We start from the raw sequence: 24,192 nt of genomic DNA, 5'->3' as shown, positions 1-24,192 counted from the left end.
AACAGGTATAAAGCAGCAAGCAGGTTGAAAATCTCCAGATATGCATAGCCAATATGCCAATGTTTCTGCTCCCAGACATTTTGGAAAATGTTTGCTCAATTCGTAGTCGGCCGACCAGCATGCTGGATCTTGAAACAGCAGCTGCTGCCCCAATCCACCACCAGGAACAGCCATGCCCTAGCTCTTATTTCAGGAATACTGACTTGCATTGCAGTGGGCTGCCTTAACAGATCATCACCACACCCCTTTGTAAGATTTTTACAAACACTAGCTCACTATACTACTACTAGTGTATGCTCACAAATAAAGATATCGGACATTGGTCTTTGAGATAAGCTTGACAATATTGCTTCTGAGGCATGGTGTGAGCCGATGTATCTTATAGCAAGATATTTTGTGGTAGCTTACTGGTTAAGGCGTTGGACTACTGATCGGAAGGTTGTGAATTCAAATCCCAGGTCTACCATGCTGCCACTGTTGGGCCCTGAGCAAGGCTCTTAACCCTCAATTTTTCAATTTTATATAAATGAGATTATATCATAAGAATACTGTAGCTATAGTCATAACCTAGTCAACAGATATTAGTTGGTTCACTAGCAGTTACATACATATAATAATATTCAGGTAAACTTCAATTTTCAGTAAATAGCCTATGTACCATTTCATTAAATTGAGTGTTCCTTTAGTCGATGGCCATAAATGAGGAATGGTACCACACCAGAAGTGTTGCAGTTCATCCCATAGAGTACAGCAATCACTGTAGATATTAAATCACAGATACATGAAACCCAAGCACAGTGCTGAGGTAAACTGTAGAATTCAAACACAAACATCGCCACAGTCTTGTACTTTATTCACAATAAATGAATTTTTCTTAGAAAATAATAATTTTAATATACAACACAATATTTGACAAGACAGTTTGGCTTATAACTAGAATCTGCTATCATACAGCAAGCAGGCAGACACACACACACACAGACGAGAGAGACCGAGAGAAAGATCTGAGAAAAAACAAAAAACAAAACACTAGCCACTGAATGGAACAAAGAGCTCTACAATGCCTAGCATAAGCATACAATGAAAATGAGTCATAAATAAAAAAAGTAATAAAACAATCTGAAAGTAAGCAAAAATATAAAATAAAAAAAAAACCTGGAGGATTGATTGCACACTGTCTCTCATGCACAATGCCCGTCTCAAACTTTAGATGAGAATGAGACGAGGTGGAGAAATCTCTCTCAGCAGAGCAGTACATCTCGGACGCTTAAATAGGAGTGTGCATTTCTCGTCCTGCAGAAAAGTCCAGGGCCAGAGAGAAAGAGTAAGAGAGATAAAAATACTTCACTAGTCTGTCCATGTAGTCCATTCACTCCATTCTCCTTGATTGGCTTGTTAAGAGTCTCTTTCTCACATATCGCAGTCTGTCCATTGAACAGTTTCAGAAGAAAAGTGGGAAAGTTAAATCTATTGATAGAGTGTTTTGTGTATACATGGGTGGGGGAGGAAGGGATTAGTGCAGGTATCAAGAGTTTATATTATATTCTAGGAACTTCTTAGCAATACCCTGGCAATAGATATCGTTTCAAGCTTCTAAATGCCATTTGCAGTGTAAAACTAGGATTAATGCGGAGCGAAACTGTTAAAATTGTGCTGTTTGCTATAGTATTACAGAGACAGTGTTTCCATGTCAGCTCATAGTTGGTATGCGAATACGTTTCTGTAGCAAACTTGCTGAGTGTTACTGGAGAAGCTTCCCATCAGACAGGAAAGATGAAAACAAGGAGGCAATCCTTTTTACTCTTTTCGGGGACAGGCAAAAAGCCTGTAAACCAATCAGATCTCAGCTTTCCCAAGAGACACTGGCACACATCAAAGGCACCTGGGTTAGAGAAAAGGAGTCAAAACACTCTTTGGAGATAAGTATAAGTGTTTAAGTCTGCAGGATCCTGAAATAGGGGTGTGTGTGTGTGTGTGTTGGGTGGGTGTACGTGTTGGCATTAGTGAAACTTCTTGTGGATGCGTTTGATAGGTTTTCATTTTCCTTCTAGTTATAAAATAGGTTAATAGGCTAATTATACATTTCATACACTAAAGCTATTACTTGTTTTTTTGGTTGAAATTCAACTTTTGTGTGTGTGTGAATGCAAGCGCGTGGGTGTGTACCCGCTATCTGGAGATGTACGTGTAGGTTCGTGAGGGTGATCTGGCTGCATGGGGGGCTCCTTCTGACGGTCCGTTGGGAGAAACATTCAGGAAATCCCATATAAGGATGGTGTCGTCATGAGAACTGCTGATGATCTGGAACTCATCAAACTGTAGACGGAACACCCGGCCAGAATGCTCCTGCAGAAGGTAACCATGACAGCCCGAAATTAAAAACACACCCACCCACTCCATGAGGAAATCACTTCATCACACTTGAGCCAGGTGCAAAGTAGTGAAAATTATGATGGCAAGATGCTGAATTATTCAGGTTATTAAAACAAGCAGTTCCACCTGCCTATAGATGACGGTGTTCTAATCAGGAGGCAGCTGCCTACATGAGCTATATTATGCTGGCTCGTGGGAAAAAGCTGTCCTTTGTTAAAGGCACCTGGCATCTAAGCTCTGTGCATTGGTGCATTCAAATGTTTGTGGGAAAATGAACACTTGATTTGTTTGCTTTTTAAACTGTTAAGGTTGGGAGAAGAAAAATGTACCCGAAACATAAGCAAGCTACTGATTGAGCCTAATGATTTAGGTAGTTAGCATGTATTGGTTGATCCTTTTATACAGATAAAGGCAGGATAGCTTCAAGATAAAACCAGTAGAAAAATCTACCTGTACCCCCTGATGTGTTGAAAAATTACAGAGAAAAAAAACGAACAAAAAAAACTTTATAGTAAAAATGCCAGCATCAGCTGATTAAACTAGAACTTTCTTGGTCTAGACTAAGGTTATCCAACAAGATTCTAAAGAGGTCTAAGCTTTCCTTGCTTGCAAAAAAAAAACAAAAAAAAAAAAAGACCAATAAACACGCCAAACAGCAACAGCAGCTACCTTTACGGATTAATGATTAATCACTCAGTTCGAAGTGTGTGTTGGTTATGTACATCACTTTTGAATAGTGCTATGGACTCTGAACACAAGACCTCTGTACTGAACTTGTATCAGATAATAAATGCTTATTTCTGTTTCAATATTCTGTTTTCATAATCAGTTTTTTGGCTGGCTGTTAAAACTGCTGCTTTCCAAGACCACCACACCCTGGCCTCCACTCAAATCACATAAGTTCAGGTGTTTGTTTTTTTTTACACATTAATTGGCAAGTTACTATAGAGAGTTTGTTCCACTGGTACAGAATGTTAATCAGAGATTTTACATTGAAATGCTTATTAATATATGAGGGGGTTTTTGGGTCCCCTCTCATGACGACACTGAACGGTGTACTGAAAGATGTAAGACACCGGCTGGCAAAGAATATGGCTATTGAAGACATCAGAAAGGAATGAAGCTCATGTAATAATTTATTCACCACTTGTACACTCACCACTAGTGTGCGCAGACAGAGAGTGCTGGCTGGTGCACGTGGGTCCAAAGCAGCCTGTAGATCCCACACCTTAATCTTTCTGTATAGCGAGAGACTAAAATGACTATTTGCATAAATAGTAACACACATTTATTAGTTTATTATTTAAGAAGAGGAACTTGATCTCAGTAGACTCAGTTTGTTGGAGTGTATAAGAAACTACAGGTCACAAGGTACTATGGGTACAGATGGTATACGTGTGTGCGCGTTACCCGTCATATGCTCCACTGACAATCCTCTTGCTGTCAAACCGAATGCAACGAACAAGCTCCTCATGGCCTTCCAAGACTCGCAAACATGCTCCACACTCTATATCCCACAATCTACATGACACACAGATATGGATATGTATTAAGAATCTCCGTCCTTAATATATTCCACTGGAAGATATTTTTCCAACACAGTGAAGCAGAGGTCTCTCTGCAAGTACCCACAGTGAGACACACACACACACAGCCAGAGAGACGCACACACACACAGAGCCAGAGAGACGCACACACACACAGAGCCAGACACCCCCCCCACACACACACACACAGAGAGTGAGCAAGGACCCACACACACACACAGAGTGAGCAAGGACCCACACACACACACACAGTGAGCAAGGACCCACACACACACACACACACACAGTGAGCAAGGACCCACACACACAGCGAGACCCACACACAGCCTTACCTAATGGTGTTGTCCGAGGAGCCGCTAACCACCAGTCTGTCTCTGTACTGAAGGCAGGCAATACCTCGCTTGTGTCCATTTAGCGTTCTGACAAATTCACAGGTACTGGTGCTCCACACCTAAACACAAACCACACATGTACAACATCAAGACAGCGACAGCAATAATGACCAGTGTATACACAAACAGGACAGCACAACAGGTCAGCTAATATGAAAAAACCCAGATTGCATTAAGGTTATTCTTATAGTGCATTTAAATCTTTATCTAAAAACTCGCATGTCTCACATCCGTTTAGGTTTTATATATTAAAATAAAAACAGTGTGTTTTAACTTAAAACTAAACATCATGATGAATTTCATTAGCATCGAGTATAAAATGGATCATCAAAGCCCATCCTCAAAATTAAAAGTCCCAAGAAATTGTATTTTTGAAAACTTTGACATAATGAAGCCATCACAGTATTTTTACTTTTATGGTTCTGTCTCCTGAGGCTGAGACGATGTATTTGTCATCAAAGTCGACAACATTGACAGCTGCCCGGTGGCCCACAAGCACACGGCGCAGGCTGATGTCAGTGGCGGAGGCCATGTCCCATACTGCGATGGAGCGATCTTTAGAGCACGTCACCATAAGGCCATTGCAGAAACGCAGGTGAAGAACCGCCTCGTTGTGGTGGATCAGAGTGTTCAGAACCTCGCCGGAATTAGCATCCCAAACCCTGAGACAGAACAAGAGAAGAGAAAAGAGAAGGAAAAAAAAAATAAAAAAAAGTGTCTTTAGATTTCTTTTACTTAAAACATGCTATAGAGGTGAATATAGAAAGCATGAAAGGAATCCAGAGTTTAAATTCTACCAATAAAAAATTGTGGAACTGTAGAAAATGTATACGCTGGAATATGACTGAAATAATCGATTTTTATAAATTTTATTAGACAACAGATGACAAATTTTTAACAAAATATTTTATGGATAAAATAAAGCTTAACAGCTGTACATACTAAATACAGTATACTGAAAAAAGTTTAAATAAAAGTCCCCTTATATTTATATGTAGAATTGTCATCTGTATATTTGCCTACCGGACAGTAGAGTCTGAGGAACCGGTCACTATTACTCGGTCATCATACTGCAGACACAACACTGAACCGGTGTGACCTGTCAGGATCTTCAGACACTCCAGCGTGTGCTTATCCCAGATCTAGGACACAGACACACTGGATTAGTAAAGACTAATATTTAAATATTTTTAATGATGTACACTAAATGCAAACGAAAAGATATTTTCTGCAGAAACAGTACCACATTCATTCTCTCTCTCTCTCACCTTAATGGAGTTGTCTCGGAGGCCGCTGATGATCTTGTCATCGTCATACTGTAGGCAGTAAACGCCTTTGCTGTTTTCTGATCTGCACTGGATCCTCTGCAGGTTGTGTCTGCCACAGCGCCAGTTTGCCTCAATCGTCTACACACACACACACCCGTGTGCAAGCGGCCACACATTTGAGAAAGAGAACTGTTACAATTATACCTACCCCAGGTATTATTATTAGGGGTCAAGCCCCGAAGGGGCATAGACACCTATTGTTATCGTTAGTTTTCTTCTTCTTCTTCTTCTTATTATTATTATTATTATTATTATTCCGTCCGTCATTGAAGTCAATGGCAGCCCATAGAACTGTACGTAGGAAAGTTATGAAATTTGGCACACATGTAGAGGCCAGTCTTAGAAGTTACTGTAGCAACTTTGGTGTGTCTAGCTCAAACCCTCTAGCGCCACCAACAGTCCAAAAACCCAATTTTGTGCTGAATCGTAAGGCCTAGAGGCAAAATTCTTGCAACATCAGAATCAGAACCAGAATCAGAAAGGTCTTTATGAGGGACACACACACAGACTCTCACACACACACACACAGACACACACACACTCACACAGACACAGACGAGGAACACACACATTTACACACACACTCACATACACACACATTTACACACACACACACACACACAATCGAAAACATACTCACACTCGCACACTCATACTCACACACACACTCACACACACGCACTCACACACTCACACTCACACACAGACACTCACACACACAGACACACACAGACACTCACACACAGACACTCACACAGAAACACACACTCACACAGACGAGGAACACACACACTTACACACACTCGCACACTCGCATACTCACACACACACTCACATACACTCACACACTTTATTGTCAAGTATGTTTTCACATACGAGGAACACACACACACACACACACACACACTGACACACACTGACACACATACACACACACACTGACACACACACACACACACACACTCCCTCTCACACACACAGACACACACACAGACACTCACTCACACACACACACACACACACACACAGACGAGGAACACACACTTACACACACATTTACACACACACTCGCACACTGACATACTCACACACACTGACATACACACGCACTTACTCACATACACACGCACTTACTCACATACACACGCACTTACTCACATACACACGCACTTACTCACAGACACGCACTTACTCACAGACACGCACTTACTCACAGACACGCACTTACTCACAGACACGCACTTACTCACAGACACGCACTTACTCACAGACACGCACTTACTCACAGACACGCACTTACTCACAGACACGCACTTACTCACAGACACGCACTTACTCACAGACACACACTTACTCACACACAGACACACACACACACACACAGACACACACACACACACACAGACACACACACAGACACACACACACAGACAGACACACACAGACACACACAGACACACAGACACAGATGAGGAACACACACTTACACACACATTTACACACACACACTCGCACACTCACATACTCACACACACACACGCACTCCTCCATGCAATGCCATATCGCTACGAAACTTGGTATGGTTCATCAGAGACATGTTCTGAGCGCATCTGATCGGGTTGACCCCGGTATCGCTGCTTGCAGCTATATTTATTAATTATTATTATTAATAATCAAATGCTTACCTCAATGTCCTGAATAATTTTAGGGTAGAGAGAGTGATAGTACGAGTTGGGTGGGACCTCATTTGTGCGGTTCTTGAACAAGTACTTCTCCCTGGAAACAGTCAGGAAAACAAAAGTTCTTTATGTGCGTGCATTGCATTTAATTTTTTCTACAATAAATACAAAATAGTCAAATCTGAAACTGTGATTTGCATATATACATCCTGCACAGTAAATATTTTTCTTCATTTTAGTTCTATTTAATGTAATTATCATTCATCAATATGTACTACTTCTGGTTTTAACCAAGAAACCTACTGCAGAAGCAATAATAATAATAATAATAATAATAATCAGGGCTTCTCATCATAGCACAGAGTCTGCATTAATCAGGATGGTGTATGACCTTCTCAGCTATTGTCAAACATGCCGTTTCTTAAGATTCGTTTATACGACCGCTTCTGTCGTCAATCTAAAGGTCATGGGATGTACGATGTACAAAAAGATAATAAATTTGCACTGATTTGCTGATAAAGGTCACCTTTATTCTATAAAGCCAACTCTGGGCAGAATATTTGAGAGATTGAATATAAATAGTCTTATATTTAGTGGTGATAAGTGTTTTTGAAACAATTGAACAGCATTGTGTTGAGTGGTTTAAAAATACTGAGATGCTATACCATGCATGTTCAAACTCAATGCCATGGACTCAGTACTCTCGTGTTACTTACAGATTTACAGAAGCATACGGACGAACAAAGCCTGCTGTAAATTGCAAGCTCAATTCACCTAAATGGAACACTCGATACTTCTAGAAGAATAACAGGGTTCCTACAGGTTTCTTCAAGTTAAATTCAAGTCTTTTTAAGACCTTTTTAAGACCATTTATATAAAAAATTAATACCTATTTCACATCCCTACCAGCAAAGAAAAACAAAATCCTTGAACTTGTGTTCATTTATTTTTCAAATGTGGATAAGCCAAGCAGTGTGAAAAATAAAAACATTTCAGTAGGCCACAAGAAAGTTTGCGGAACAATGTTAAGTTGTTTAACATGAGCTAGCTACTTATTCCATACTGGGAATATGGGGAACTCAGAGACCCCTGAACAATAAACATCGAAAATCAAAACTCAACAATAAATTAAATTAAGAAACACAGTCAACTCCTTAGCTCTTCACTCAGGGCAGCAATGTCTTTATCAAGGACAGCCAGTTCCGTCAACTTCTCCTTATGGCCTCTCCGCAAGAGGTTGGACCTGGAGATCAGGTCAGCGTTGGTGTGGATCCACTCTAGTTGCGGCCATAGCTGGAGGGTCTGCAGCGCTAGCAGCAAGCTGGCTAACATTAGCTCCTGTTGCCACTTCAGGCACATTAGCAGATAGCTGGCTAACAGTTGGTTGAAACATGCAGGCGATGGAAGGAGTTTGTTTTTGTCCATTGAGAGCGTTAATGTGCTTGGACGACTTGGCATGAGACTCTAATGCCTTCATTCCCATTGTACCTAGCTGAATCCTTTTTTTGCATATGGGGCAAAACGCCTCAAAAACGTTGTTGTCCACTGGTTTTAACCAATGACGAAAAGAGTTTTTATCCAGCCACGCTTCATTAAATTTACATTTCCCCATAACCTCAGAATGAAATTGGTAGCTAGCTAACGTAAAAAACAAACTTTAAAAATATAACTGCGTGCGTCAATCTACTGTTAATTTCGTCACCTATTTTTAATTTAGTCTTAGTCTTGTGCCAAATGTCCTTGTTAGTTTTAGTCATATTTAGTCATTCACATATCTTTTTTTTGTTAGTCAAGTTTTAGTCGACTAAAAGTCCCGTCATTTTAGTCTAGTTTTAGTCAAAAAATTGTAGCTTGACCACATCTGGAATCTACTGTAAGAATAAATACAACGAGGCCTCATTAAATGCAATAATATCAGGAACACAAGTGTTATAGTGGAAATAAATAACTTAATGAAAAGCCTAAAATTAAAACTGTATTATATATATATATAATATATATATATATATATATATATATATATATATATATATATATATATATATATATATATATATATATATATATAAATAAATTACCAACTTATTGCAAGTTATACATGGTATTGCACACACCATTATTGATGATATTTGGAGCAATATTACATGTAATTGTTAAACTTGATTCCCTTACATATACATTTGTTTTTAAGCCTAATTATTAATTTTGATTATGATGTGATTGTGACAGGGGCGTGGGAAGAGGTTTCAGGTTGGGGGTGCTGAGTTTTTTTCTGTCACCACTTTTGAATAAGAAACAATATCAAGGCTATAAAACTTGTCAAAACTCCGCGAATCACAAAAGTATCAGTGAGAAGTTGAGAACACTCGTTTAAACAGTGCACACACTCGAACTTGACTGCACATCACATTTTTTACTTTAATGATGCTGCTTTTAATCGTAATGCAAAGACCGGTCATCGGGACATAAGCTGTCATGTACAATAAAAGAGCCTGCGCAGCGACAGGAAATATAATTTAACACAAAAAGCCTGACTAGACCAGGGGTGGACTTGCGCTCAGGAGATTTTATTTATTTATTTATTTATTTTTTGAGCGGCGTGTGGACGAATTCTTTCTACGCACACACTATTTTATTTCTTGATAACATACCGCTGCGAACTATAACACACCGTTGCCATGAAAAACAGAGCGTTACCATGGACACACAGGATTCTAACCGTAGAGACGGAGCGCACTATTTTCTTTAGCGGAAACAATACAATTGTTTTTAAATCAATAAACTCCTTTTTAAATCATCATTTTGTGTCAAATTATCGATTTACTTGGTAGGTAGCAATATAATAAGCGGGATCCGTTTCGCGGACCTGTAACTTGAGCAACAGCGAAGCCACGAACTCGTGAATATTTTAAAGGCGTAACAGCTGATGAAAAAGCAGAAACGATTGTAGACGAAAATGAAGAGAGATTTTATCTTCGTTTTTATTTTATACAAAACATTTGTCTCGTCTTTTTTCGTCAACAATAATGCATGTTAATTTAGTCAGCATTTTTGGACAGTGGTGCAGTCTTGTCATCGTCTCGTCTTAGTCATGAAAAAAAAGGTTGTTAACGAACATATTTTGTCTCGTCTGACGAAATTAACACTACGTCAGTCAACCTTTCCTGTGCAATGCTGAGATTTTCATTGATTTCTCGCGCTTCTCCTTTGCTTGTTGTGTTGTGTTGTAGTCTATGGCTGTGGTGTCGTAGCGCGTGACCTTCCTTTACTGAAGGCATCGCGTGTTCGCAGTATTTTGTACGGTGACCCGGGGCTGCATTGCGTTCTCAATTATTGGTTTAATCAAAATAATCGACAAATGAAACTTTTGAGGAAAATTACAATATGGAGAAGTTACATACAGCACAATTTTTAAGACCCAAACATCAAAATTCAAGACTTTTTAAAGACTTTTTAAGGTATTTTTCCAAATTAATAAATTCAATGCTTTTAAGACTTTTTAAGACCCCACGGGAACCCTGGAATAAGCCTAGAAGTCCAAGTGCATGAATGTGTCTGCGTGCGCTGTTCATGGCCAACATGAAAACCAATACAGCACGACCGAGCTAAATATAATTTACCAAATTTCCACTTGGGGATTAATAAAAACTCCACTCTAAATGACCCCTGAGGCCCCTGATTGCATAACATCTGATTGTTATTAATGTTGATCTCAGCATTGGAATGGATGAATATCAATACACGTGTTTCAATGCATCCCTATTGTAGACTGTGATAGTTTCCAACCACTGATTCTATAATCCAGCTGTGGAGTGCAACTCTTTAGGAATAAACATTGCAGCAAGGCAGTTTGGAAGAACATAAGGATTGTGTGCAACATAGAAAATGCAATTCCTATCCTTCAGCTCACCACTGATGTCTTTCAGACAGGCCTTTCCACAGAGGATCAGTGCGCACCATCCTCTCGATGAGCTTCTTCCACAGCATGCCGTCTGAGACGACCCGGTGCCACTCGCGACACACCAGCTCGGCAGCGCACAGGGAACTTGCGTCCAGAAAGGACAGGATGTTCTCTGCTATGTGCTCCAGACCCCGTGCTAGAGAGATAAACACGACAGAATGCAGAGGATAATCGTTAGTTTTATTAGGTGGATATATTCAGTGTAGGTGAGGGTGTGTGCAGATCTGAAAGCAGGATTAAGAAGTCTCTCTGTAGAAGGTGTTTGTGTGTGCCTAGCGGGGAGCTTTAGCAGTCTCTTTGTAGTTTAGGATTTAGGTAAGAGCGGTGAGAGTGCGTGTACCTGGCAGGGCTGTAATAAAGTCTCTCTGTAGCATGGGTTTAAGGTACGAGTTGATGTGGCCATGCTGGTAGTGGCACATGCGTGAGATGAGATGCTCCACAAATTCCACCTGATCAGCCTCTGACCACTGCTCGAACATCTGGACACACATCTCCCTTTCCTTGTCAAAGGTGCCACGTGACAGACGTTTTCTCGAGCCAGACAGTGTACCGTTCCCCAGCTAAACCACACACATTCACATAAATAGAAATAGAATGATTGTTGTCTTAACCACACACACATTTTCAGGGTGTGTACATTTTAAAAAAGGAAGGAAGTTTTCTTCAGTGTTACTGAGATGTCTTAACCTGTCTTATATTTGCTTTAAAAAAGGGTGAGAGATCAGTGGAAATGAAGCGAATCAAACCTCTGCCGAGTGAATAAATAAATAACCAATTATTTAGACAATTCCTTTGCCAACCAAAACTCCTATAATAATAACAACAACAAGAAGCATATTTTTATTACTAACACTTTAAAGTGGATAAAGAAGATAGTTTGGTTATAGCGGTTTCTAATTATTGGGAAATCCACCATGAACCTACAAACATTAAACAGCTAAATCAAGGCCACGAGAGCCAAAACATACCGACCTTAAAAACTGTCGTCTTCTTTGGCGAGAGGTCATCGGTGAGATTCTGTGACTCCATCACGGTTAGGCTCTACAGTAAAAGAGGAATTAGAGCACATTACCAGGAAATCAAGAGAAAGCATATTACAAAACTCTATGCGTGTATGTATTGTGAAATGCTCTGTAAAAGAGGGAAAATAAAAGGGTTTATAAGAGGGAAGCATGAACAGAATGAACGCCGCCATCTAAGCATGTAATTCATGCCATAAATGCAGGCTTATGCTCGATGCCAGAGGGTAAAATAAACACAAAGCAGAAACCCACACATCCTGTAGTCTGGATCCTGCTCTGATCTAATGGCTCTGGGGCTTTGCTTTAAGATTATACACGAGTCAGCAGTTTGTAAATAATGAATGAAACGTTTACACCTATGCAGGTAAACGACATTCGGCTTCGAGAACATGATCCACGCAACAGAGCTTGGTGAACTTAATGCCTCATTTAACAATGCTTAGCAAAGGATTTAGTGCGTTTGTCCTTGAGGAAACACCGGAGTAGGGATGTGCTGATAATCAGTAATACAGCGCACTGTGATATTCAGTGCAGTGTCAACAAGAAAAAGACAAGGAAGTGGACATTTCCCAAAAATGGATGAGAGACAGCACAGTGGTATGGTGATTCTCGTAGATGTAAGAAATATTTTTGCTGTCCAATCAATCAATTAAAAAAACAAAACACAACAAAACACAAAAAAAAAAACATCACCACACAGACAAGGACACAGTCACTGAAACACCCCAAACACAGATGGCGTTAAATTACAATTTAATGATTGAAAAACAAATAATAAATAAATAAGCATCAGATCAGTGTTGTGCTAACGTAACGCTCCATCAAAAGCATCTAAAGTTAGGCAAACTATCTGAATGGTACAAAACTTTAAATATATATAAAAAGGTACAACTCTTAGGAGCAAGACTTTCTGTAAAAAAAAAAATAAAAAAATACTGTGGCATAATTTAGCACAATATTACAAGATCATAATTACATAAATTATGTGATTTTTCTACATTTAAATGCTGACTAACGTCATTGTTTCCTCGTTCTCATCTTTCTTTCCTTTTTTTGGGGGGGTTTAGATAGAGAGAGCGAGCGAGAGAGGATTTTTATTTTAAATACTGCACCGATGGCGTACTGGCAGTGTGTGATCTCTGTATATTAGAAATGCCTTAAAGAACTCCGATAAGATATTTTGGTCACATCGTACTCGCTGAAACATAACACACTGGTATTGGTAATAAGAGGTCTGTAAAAATCCCCTGTGATAATCATGATAGAATTTGCTATCAGCCTGTGCCTAAATGGAAGATGTTTTAAGCTTGAAGAGGTTTTAACAAGCCTTTCAGCCCCCACACTGGCTGAAAGTACCGGGCAGATCGTCGTGTACTCTACAGCTCACAGCCTCTCCGTGTGGAACATAATTATAGCTGCCCGCTGACACGTAGTCCAAACTCACTTCTTTAAGCTTGCACACAAAAGACACTATGTACTCTGAAACCCGGCACATTAAAGGGTTTTTTTAACTGCTGAATACACACAGTCTCACAAACACACAGAATCAATGAGCAAAAGGCAGGTGCATGCTTGAAAAGCCAACAGGCACGACAGTACACACACAAAAGAGGAAGAAAAAAAATATATACGCGCATGCACACACTTGAACAGAGAAGAGAAGCAAATGTACGCCACGATGGGGCTCGGTCTGAGTCAACAATCTATTCATTCATGACAATAATCAGACAGAATAACAAGGTACAAAATGCTGCAGGAAAGATTTGGATGAATTTTAATAATGAACACACACACCTTGAGCTGATTGCTCAATAAAGTCACATTACTGCACGCGGCAAGGTTTAGATTAATCTGTTTGTTCGAACACATTATTGTTTATATAACTTGCACACAATCAAATTTAAAAACAGGTAAAAAGGCTTTGTTTCAACACAATATGACTTTTGTGAAGAGACGTTTATTATTATGCGTGTATGGAAATCTCTAAATGTCGTTCACCTGTAACGGTCAAAGAAGTAGAGCTGCAGATTTTCTCTTCTCACCTTTAAAAAGAGAGAGCAAGAGAACGACTCTTGATAGCTGATATAATGTCAAGTCAGGGGTGTCAAACTCAAATTCACAGTGGGCCAAAATATAAAACTGAGATAAAGTCACGGGCCAAACTGAATACAGTGATGCCTCGAGATACGAGTTTAAATCGTTCCGTGACTCGTATCTCAAATTGCTCGTATCGCAAAACAATTTTCCCCGTTTAAATGAATTGAAATCCCATTAATCCGTTCCAGCTCGCAAAATTCCACTCCAGTTGTTTTGTTTGTGTTTTGAATATGAAAAATGTACAGTACCTGTATTTATAAATGACAAATATTGTATAAAAACATACAGTAATAAAAGAGAATGTTAAAAAAATAAACTGGTTTTACTTTACGGAAGATGCGCACGGAGGTTGAGGGAGGAGTAAACAGGAGGAATTTTGTCTCGTACGTACACTTTAGCTTTCGTTCACTTACTCGCTACTGTACACTCTTAATGCTACTTTACACTTAAATGGAACTTAACTAAACTTCACTAAAATTAACGAACTTAAATCAAGCATCGCGTTAGTTCTGGCAGGCCACGTCGTCAAGCGTGCATCAGCTGATAATCAGCTGTCCACGATGCGCACCAATCCGGTTACGACATCCATATTACCGACCATTTAAATTCCCATTCATAGAGCCGCTTTCTAGCGCTTTGCTGCTGCTGCGATTTAAACTCCCTCCTCCAACCCCGACTCCACCATGCCGGAACCCGTGTTCCTTGTACCAGTTTACGTCATAAATCTCCACATATTTTTCTCTCTCTCTCCCTCTCTCTAATTATTTATTTATCAATTCATTCATTTATTACTTTCCAAAAACGCGTAAGCAAGCATATCTAATACTACGCATGATTAGTGGTTCTGTTATACGGGGGGTTTATTCTATTTTCGCTGCTTTCTCCGCTCTGTCCATGCATGCGGACAGGCGCGTGGATTCTTGCCCAGAACATAACCATACCACCAACACTAACTGTATGCATATCATCTAATAATTACGTAATTTTCAATCCGCAGATGGTCGGCACCTCACACAGCGCCTTTGTGACTCTCCATAGGAAATGAATGACTTGACCTGTTTATCGCCGACGTTTGTCGTGTGCAGTGGAAAGGCGGCTTTAACCGAGTTAAAGGCGGGGAAACAGAGCACACGTGGTTGTCGGGGATCTTTGTTTCTCACTCATTTTCTACCGCTTATCCGAACTACCTCGGGTCACGGGGAGCCTGTGCCTATCTCAGGCGTCATCGGGCATCAAGGCAGGATACACCCTGGACGGAGTGCCAACCCATCGCAGGGCACACAAACACACACACATTCACTCACACAATCACACACTACGGACAATTTTCCAGAGATGCCAATCAACCTACCATGCATGTCTTTGGACCGGGGGAGGAAACCGGAGTACCCGGAGGAAACCCCCAAGGTACGGGGAGAACATGCAAACTCCACACACACAAGGTGGAGACGGGAATCGAACCCCGACCCTGGAGGTGTGAGGCGAACGTGCTAACCACTAAGCCACCGTGCCCCCCTACATAAGAAATTAAATTTGAAATAAAAGACACATCAGTGGTGTTCATTTCTTATTTAAATAAATAAATAAATAAAATAAATGATGCCTCTCACTGGATCATTTTAAGTTCCTTTTTGAAGTGGATCGTTTTCAAAACCAACAACAAAACAACCAAAAATAATCATTTAATTCAATGAAAATCCAACTTTTCGACTAGTGTCTTCTTATGTTATATACTTTCGTTACAGACACGTTAGCTCCACACACAAGACAAACAGGTCTGTCCTTTATATTCATGAACAGAGAATCTGCCTCCCACCTGTCTTGAAAGCTCCTATTGTCCATCTTTCGTTTGGCCATTTTTGTAGAGGGTGGCGTTAACTTGCCCGATGTGACTGTAGCACGGTTGTTAATGACTGTCAACAGAGAAGGAGGAGCGCTTGCTGTTCGTGACTACGCGTCAATACAGTGGCAAGGCATTCTGGGATTTGTAGTATTAGCGGAGCATGCGGCTAGCCAGCTGTAATGCACATTTGATATGATCTCAGGTTAGTTCCTGTAATCACTTACATCAGGGGTGTCAAACTTAGATACAAATTTGGATTTGTAATTATATTTGGCCCGCAGGCCTGAGTTTGACACCCCTGATGTAAGTGATTACAGGAACTAACCTGTTGTAACCAACTACGGTAAAATAATCATTCCGTTATCAATAAAATTGAGGGGAAAAAAAAAAGCTGCTGATATACAAGGAATAAAACACTTCAGGATGTGTTATTATAGCTAGAATAACTGACAACACCATTTGGTTAATTATTTCCCTACTACAGCATGTCCCATACTGTGCATCGTTGCTATAATCGTTCAACAACATACAAAGAAAAAAATCCTCTAAAGCTGTTTTCTCATCACTTTGTTCACTTTCTAACATCTGTTCCTGCACGCTGGTGATATGACACACGGGTACAAACAGCGTCCTTTCTCAGAATCACTGTAACATCTGAACAAAATAGCACATTTTACATGGAACAAGAAGCGTTATTCAGACCCGAGCATCAGCTCCACGACCACATGGTCTGAATACTGACTCAGTGAGATGCCACACAATTAGAAACAGCATGTATACAAATAAAACAACAACACAGAAGCTGGAGACGGTTAAGGTCATGGTCCACATGGCTCCCTGTAATCTACACCCTACGCACGCTGCCTACATGAGAGCCGCCATCAGCACCAAACTGTTACACACAACGTGCCCTCACCTACATCCTGGACCAGCTGCTTGAAATCATGTATCTCTGTGTAAACCTGACTGCAAGCATCCATTTATTCTGGATAATCATTGCAATTAGCTGGAAATGTAATCAGTAGAGTGTGCTTATATCATTTAACTGAGTTTAAGCACAGATAGAAAAAAAGCCTGATGAAAACATGATATTGGAAATGCATTAAAAAGTCTTCAATGTATTAAAGTTCAATTTCGAGTTCTAATTGTTACGCAACAGTTAGCAAAACCAGTGTGTGTGTATATGTTTATTAACCTTTCAGAAAGGCAAGACAATGGTGACGGTCACATCCGACGTCACAAATCTCCTCACCTCCAAATCACCACTGTGCCTCAGCTCACTGCACAATAATATCTAAGAACTCTAATCACAGTCGCTCTACTCCACATCATCACGTCGAATGATTTGTTCATCAAACATCAGAACAAATCTCTGCTTGTACCACTGCTCTGATGAACAATGTTCTTCAAATCCCAGGATTATGTCTAGGCGCTTGCTCTGATCCACGATCGTTTCCACAGTAACAGCTCATTCACGGGGACGTGCGAGGTGGCGCTCGGCAGAAAACCGTATAATACGGCTTTCTGTTGAGATGCGGAGGTTTTCTGTGACCAAAAGTTTAGCATTTCTGGAAGAAAGCTCCAGTGTCAGTGCTTTGTAACAGAGGTCACTCAGTATGCGATTTTTTTAATTTTTATATTAAACAAAAGAATAATAAACGTCTGTGGTGGAAAATTGCTGACTACGAGGAATAAAACACAGGATGTGTTGCTACAGGAAAAGACATCAGGGTGGAAACAATACCGGTTTAATATTTAATGAAATAGCTAACGTTGGCTAAGCTCAATGATATAATAGAGGACACGTGAAACTGTAACCAGAGTTAACAGTTCTTGCTTTAGGTTACAAAATTCAGACCTTTTTAGACTGGTTGATTTTTCCCTCAATTTCTCAAAGGTCACATTCAAGCCTTATTTTCACACAAGAAGAACCATGTTTTCAAAAAATGTTCTTCATTTATATCTGGAATCAAATGGAAATTTAGTGAGGTCTACATGCATGTCTTACAAACCTAGAACGGTGTGGCTCTAATCTAAAGAAGACTCGTCTCAGGAACATCCCATCAGGATTAAACTAGCCAAAGCAACAAGCTTCTGATGTGATCTAGCTTCCGGTTAAACGTGCGTGATGACCTCATGATGAGCTTCCAGACAACATGTTATCCACAGACATGCAGTCATGTATGCACAGACAACAACAATGCAAAAACACAAATACAAAAAACTAGTTTTATTAGTTAATTAGTTAAAAATATTAGTTCAAATGATCAGGGACAGGGCTAGTGAGGTGAATACGTGCAGATGTGGAGAAATGATGAATTCATCAGTGAGCCCAACAGTTCTTGTGCACTCAGGTTTTGGAAACCTAATAGACTAAAATGGCACCTAATGTAATATAATCATGCATGGGAAGATTCATTCACTTCCAAAGAGAGCTGTGGACTTCTGCCAACTAGAGACTTCTGCAGATACGGAGTGACACTTTTCAGCGACTACAAATGGGAACGAAGACAGAAGAATGCACGTGATCCGTAGCGAATAGCGCATACTTCTACTCCTTCATCTTGTATGATATGATGTCTATACACGCCGATTTATTTTATATACGAATGCAAAATATCCAACTAGAATGCTTCCTTTTATATTTCTGATTGAACGCTAAGAGCATCTCCCACTGAGAAACACTGTTACTATGGCAACCAGGAGTAGGTTTGCGGCAGGTAGCTTAAGGAAAACATACGAGTATCAATAACCGGGAAAGGGATGACCATAGAGTTATAGTTCTTATTCAATATACAGAAACTTTTTGATGCAATCCATCAAGTTGTGTTTGTGGTCTGGACAAAAAGTCCAGAACGTATTTGCTCTTTACATCACAAATAAAACATTTCTCTCAAAATGTCAGAGGTGATAGTTTGCACACATCATGCATGTGTTATAAATGTTATTTTGCTCAGTTTCGTGGGCATTTCCACACACCTGCATGCCCCTGTTTCTGAAAAGACTGTCCATCGTCCATGCACACCCCCAGTGGTGTGAAAAAGTTTTGGCCCCTTCCTGATTTATTATTTTTTTCGCATATTTGTCTCACTATTGTTTCAGATCATCAAACAAACTTAAATGTTAGTCAAAGATAACTTTTATATTTAAAGGAAAACAAAATACAAACCTACATGGCCCTGTGTTAAAAAGTGTTTATAGAGTCAGGCCAGATCCCTCCTTCCGGTAATCCAAGTTTTCTGTCATGCATACATCTATTTCTCCCTCTTTTTACTCAGTTCCTCTCCCTGACAGAAACACATGACATGAACCACTGGAAGAAGAAGGGGAAAGCTTGAGTAGCACTGACTTTATCCAGCCTGTATCATTTCTATCATGCTCATGCACAAGTTCCAGGAAGCAAAAGCTGCAATCTATTTAAATTTGTGTTACTCAGAGAGACCCTTATAAAGTGAGTGAGTAAATGTGACTGACACACAGATGATGACAGTCTGGCTGGGGTGGTACCACGCAGGGAGGAGAAAAGAGAAGGAGATGGAGATGAAAGAGAGGAGGCGGAGGGAAAAAATAGAGCGAGTATTGAAGAGAAGAGCAGAACCTGGTTGTGGGCCCGGGAGGTGGGGAGGCTCTGCAGGCACCTGAGAGCACACAGGCTCTCTGCCACCGAGGAACAACCCAGCCAGAGAGAGCGAGGCAAAGAGCACTGCGTCAGAGAGAGAGAGAGAGAGAGAGAGAGAGAGAGAGAGAGAGAGAGAGAGAGAGAGAGAGAGAGAGAGAGAGAGAGAGAGAAGGAAATGAGCCATGAAAAAAAGTGTTAAAGGGAAAAGCAAAAAGGGGTAGTTAATAGTGAAAAAGGGGAAGAGAGAGACAGAACATGGGTGCAATTTGGATGAAGTTATATTGAGAAATGGCAGGCAAGATTGAGAAATAGAAAGAAAGAGATAGTGAGAAGAGGAGGAAGTGAGGGTAAGTGAGGAAGGAAAAAAAACAGTATTAGAGCAACATACAGTAAGCAAACACACACACACTGAATTGCAGACAGTGTCAGACACACAACATTTAAGCATCAGGCCTGCACCATGGAGAGGGTGGGACCATGAATCTTTTCATTCAGGAGTGTGGGCTTAATTATTGTTTATGTAAACATTTGTCACATACACATACCCACCCACCCACACACAAAAAAAACCCCACACACACATACACAACCCCACCCAAAGACTGAACGCACTATCAGCCATCACACTGAACTGAGGATCACACACATACACACGGCCAACAGAGCATGAAGAAACAGGAAATAAACAGGTTCTGCTTGTGGTTAGCTCATGTCAGACTGTTCAGCATTAGGGACAAATGGAAGAGTTTGGTAACCACAGCCTCTGACAGAACAATGAGGCAAACAACCACAAAAATAATCCTTTGAGATAATGACCATGGCAAAACCAACCAAAGTAATTCTAACATTACAAATAATAACATGGTACTCCCAACGGCTGGGGAATACGACAATAATACGAAATGTAACCATAAACTAATAAATCGTGTGATACATCTTTATTATATCATTATGTTGTGCAAGTGTGTAAAACACATTGAGGTGGTGACAGTAACTCTACACTCCCTGCAGGAATTCTGAGATTTTTTGTGATGTGCCCAATAATTCGGGCAACTTATAAAGTACTTTGCGCCTCCTTTTTTTTTTTTTTTTTGCAGAAAACTACTCGTAGTGGTAAAACCAGTGCAACCACAGATTTCCTGTAAACCCCCTACCAGTGCTGACACGCGTAATTATTTTCTCTGCTAGCTACTGTTTGACAAGTGAATTGAAGAGAGCATTTATTGAATTTGCATTGTGATCGTGTTACATGAAATGTCTTCACCTAAATATCTGTAAATCCTATAGTAATTTTGAAAAATCTCAAAGCTCCACGAAATATCGCAGAGTTTGCATGAATTCCTGTGTTCGCAAAATCGTGTAATCTTGGAGGACATGTGACTCAACTTAGCATTACGATGAATCACATTCTTTATTTACTTTAACAATCGTTGACCTGGGGGACTACAAAGTTAACTACAATTAATAAAAAGCAGATTCGATTTTGTTTAAAAAAAATAAATAATAAAATAATAAAATAGAGAACATATAAAAATCTAGTCTCAAGATTTTAAAAAGATTCTCAAAATTAACAGTAGATCTGCCTGAGCTGAAAAATGTCATTGTGATTCATCAGTGCAGAAGACTTTATGATTGTCAAATTATATGTTTGGGGATATAAAGCAATAACAGATGGCTTAAAATAGAACCTTGTGGGATGCCATATTTGTTCCCCTCCATATCACCCAGCCCTTGTGTATAAAGAGACAAACAAACACTCACACAATGCAGGATAGAATGATTAATCTCTTAAATATGGATGTCAGCACCACCAGCAATGACATCAGCACAACAGTAAATGTGACACTAAGCTATGAGACGAGTCTGTAGGAACACAAACACTCTGGACTGTTATTAAAAAACCTTTAACATTCACCTGTTATTTAGTTCACTTCCACATACACTGAAGAACTACAATAAGTTACGTCAAGCCTATTACTAGAAAACAGCTAACCAGTTTTGTTCTCGGCTAGAAATCTAGCTAGTTAACATCCTTAGAAGATAAACAGTCGATACCACTGAGCAAATGGCGCAGTAACATCACCGCAATGATTGGACGCTCCCCTCAACACTGATATTGGCTACGTCCCAAACCGCATACAACACTAACAAGGCAAAAGTGTCAAATCTGTGTGCGACCAATAATCGCCATGGCTTACATGACTAACAGCGCGTGAGCTATTCTGGCTCACTTTGACGTGCTATAACGTGTGATTTGGAACACGATTTCTATCAACGAGTACGTTCTGAACGTTTAACTCACTCGCGTTACGTTTAAAGATGTCGTTTCAAACTCATAAATACGTTTATGGCGTTTAAATACATAAAGTCATTTACCTTTTATTCCTATTTCAACCGCAGGCCTTTAAATTTCACTTAAGCCAACGACAGTTAGCGAGCTAGCTCCAGCTAGCTAATGCTAATCCTCCCCGTCTGATAGGTGCGCTTTGTTTATTTACCATCCGCACGAACCTGTAAACCCTGATATTGTACTGATTTGTGTTAATGACTTTTTAAACATGTCCATTTTAGCTTGTTGGGCTTTAACTCACCATCAGCTCCAGAGTTTTGTCCTCCATCTCCGGCTCCATGTTGTGCAGTTCGACACACTGCGAAAATGGAAACCAGTCATCAAACAGCAAGCAGGTGTGAAGCCAGAAACAACACAACAACCACTTACACGCCTCTATATCAAAATAAACACGATCTGCTACCATACGGTAAGATTGTAGTTCATAAGGCCCCGTTGTTTAATCTTAAACACGATAACACCGAATCTGCTGGCATTATATATAATATAAATAAGTAGGCTCCTATACACATGGGCTAGAATAGTAAGTTAATCAGTTATTTATAATCTATTCTATAATCTATTTATGTCTGTTGCATTAATCCAAATTGTTGCATAGTTTCGCGTGGAAAAGGAGCAGCTATAAAGTGTAATGTTTGCTATTTACATTATTACACACACGTCCGCTTGTTTGTGTGTGTGTGTGTATATGTGTGTGTGTGTATATATATATATATATATATATATATATATATATATAATATAAATAACAATAAAATATGAGATACATACCTTTCTTATGTTATTTCGTTTCATCCCCGTGTCGAGTGTCGAATTTGGCTTCGATTAGTTCGACACACGTCAGTCAGCCCGAACACACCGAATTTGCCATTTGATAAAATAAGTATTGGGGCGTGGTTTTAAACGGCATGGTGCTTTCTGATTGGCGTTGCGTGTTGCTGGGGTTTCCTTATCGACCAGCAGCTCCAAAACTAGAGTTTCCTGGGAATAAAAGTGTTGCCAATGTGGCCGGTTTGTGTATTTCAGAAACTGCTGAGATCCTGAGATTTTCACAGCCAACAGTCTCCAGCGTTTACTAGCCACAAAGAGGGGGGTGTGTGTGTATGGAGAGATAGTGTGTATGTATATATGTAGACAGAGTGATGGCGTGTGTGTATATATGTATAGATAGAGTGATGGCGTGTGTGTATATATGTATAGATAGAGTGATGGCGTGTGTGTGTATATATGTATAGATAGAGTGATGGCGTGTGTGTATATATGTATAGATAGAGTGATGTATGGCAAGGTGAGTGATGTAGAGTGTGTATGTGCATATACATATATGGATATGTATCTATCTCTCACTATCTATATATAAATATACACACACTGTCTATATCTATACATATACACACACACTTGATGAACAAATACAACAAGGCTTAAAACTTGAACATAATCAGTAACGTAAATGTAAAAAAAATTGTAGATAGGTAGATGGAAGTGAAGCACTCATATAGAACCTGAAAACAGCTAAGATTTGTTAAATTTGTTTGTCATTGTACGACCCCATGAACACACACTTACACATTTTTACACCTTGGAGCAACTTTAGAGTAGTCAATCCACATTCCTGCACGTCTTAAGGAAGTAAAAGGAAACCCAGGTCTCCACTTTCCCAACATCACCAGTAAACTGAGATCAAGATGGAACTGGGGACCCTGAACACTACCAGAAGAACCACCATGCTGCAATAAATATAATTTATTTCCCTCCAGAAAGTTTAAACATTGACCAAAATGATGTTGCTTTGAAATTAAAGCCTTAATGTCAAGTCTACAGACTCAAACTTTTTTCATTAATCAAATATACATTGCATACTTTGAATTTACTTTAAACATCCATACTATGAAAAATCTCTAGCCAGCCCAAATAACTTATTTGTACACCCAAACTGAATAATCTGGAGGTTGCTTAATCAAATTTCGTTCGTTCCACT

The 24,192-nt window shown here is 39.8% G+C and overlaps 1 protein-coding gene across 2 annotated transcripts; it reads right to left on the bottom strand.

The window, feature by feature from the left end:
- Positions 1-832: 832 nt before the first annotated feature.
- On the bottom strand, positions 833-23,082 carry fbxw11a (F-box and WD repeat domain containing 11a). Of its 2 annotated transcripts, XM_060887226.1 has the most exons (15): positions 22,983-23,075; positions 22,453-22,509; positions 21,550-21,591; positions 12,253-12,321; positions 11,621-11,840; positions 11,230-11,416; positions 7,326-7,416; positions 5,581-5,718; positions 5,336-5,454; positions 4,725-4,974; positions 4,253-4,371; positions 3,784-3,894; positions 3,533-3,611; positions 2,167-2,346; positions 833-1,882 (listed from the first exon to the last, which is right to left on the bottom strand). In XM_060887226.1, the coding sequence occupies exons 1-14, from the start codon at positions 23,004-23,006 to the stop codon at positions 2,170-2,172; spliced, it is 1,683 nt and encodes a 560-aa protein (XP_060743209.1). In that variant the 5' UTR covers positions 23,007-23,075; the 3' UTR covers positions 833-1,882; positions 2,167-2,169. The 2 variants fall into 2 exon arrangements, with proteins under 2 accessions (XP_060743209.1, XP_060743210.1); XM_060887227.1 differs by lacking the exon at positions 21,550-21,591 and having other exon boundaries at positions 22,983-23,082.
- Between the last annotated feature and the right edge of the window lie 1,110 nt (positions 23,083-24,192).

The sequence above is a fragment of the Tachysurus vachellii genome, chromosome 14 (assembly GCF_030014155.1).
Source record: "Tachysurus vachellii isolate PV-2020 chromosome 14, HZAU_Pvac_v1, whole genome shotgun sequence".
NCBI classification, from domain to species: Eukaryota; Metazoa; Chordata; class Actinopteri; order Siluriformes; family Bagridae; genus Tachysurus; species Tachysurus vachellii.
Note: the sequence above shows the minus strand (reverse complement) of the source record. Positions and strands in the feature narration are given on the sequence as shown.

Coding starts and splice junctions, on each gene's coding strand:
- fbxw11a (XM_060887226.1), bottom strand. CDS start 23,006: ATGAAACGAAATAACATAAGAAAG. Junction 5,455..5,580: donor TCCGAGACAACTCCATTAAG/GTGAGAGAGAGA, acceptor TCTGTGTCCTAG/ATCTGGGATAAGCACACGCT. Junction 4,975..5,335: donor TCCTCAGACTCTACTGTCCG/GTAGGCAAATAT, acceptor GTTCTGTCTCAG/GGTTTGGGATGCTAATTCCG.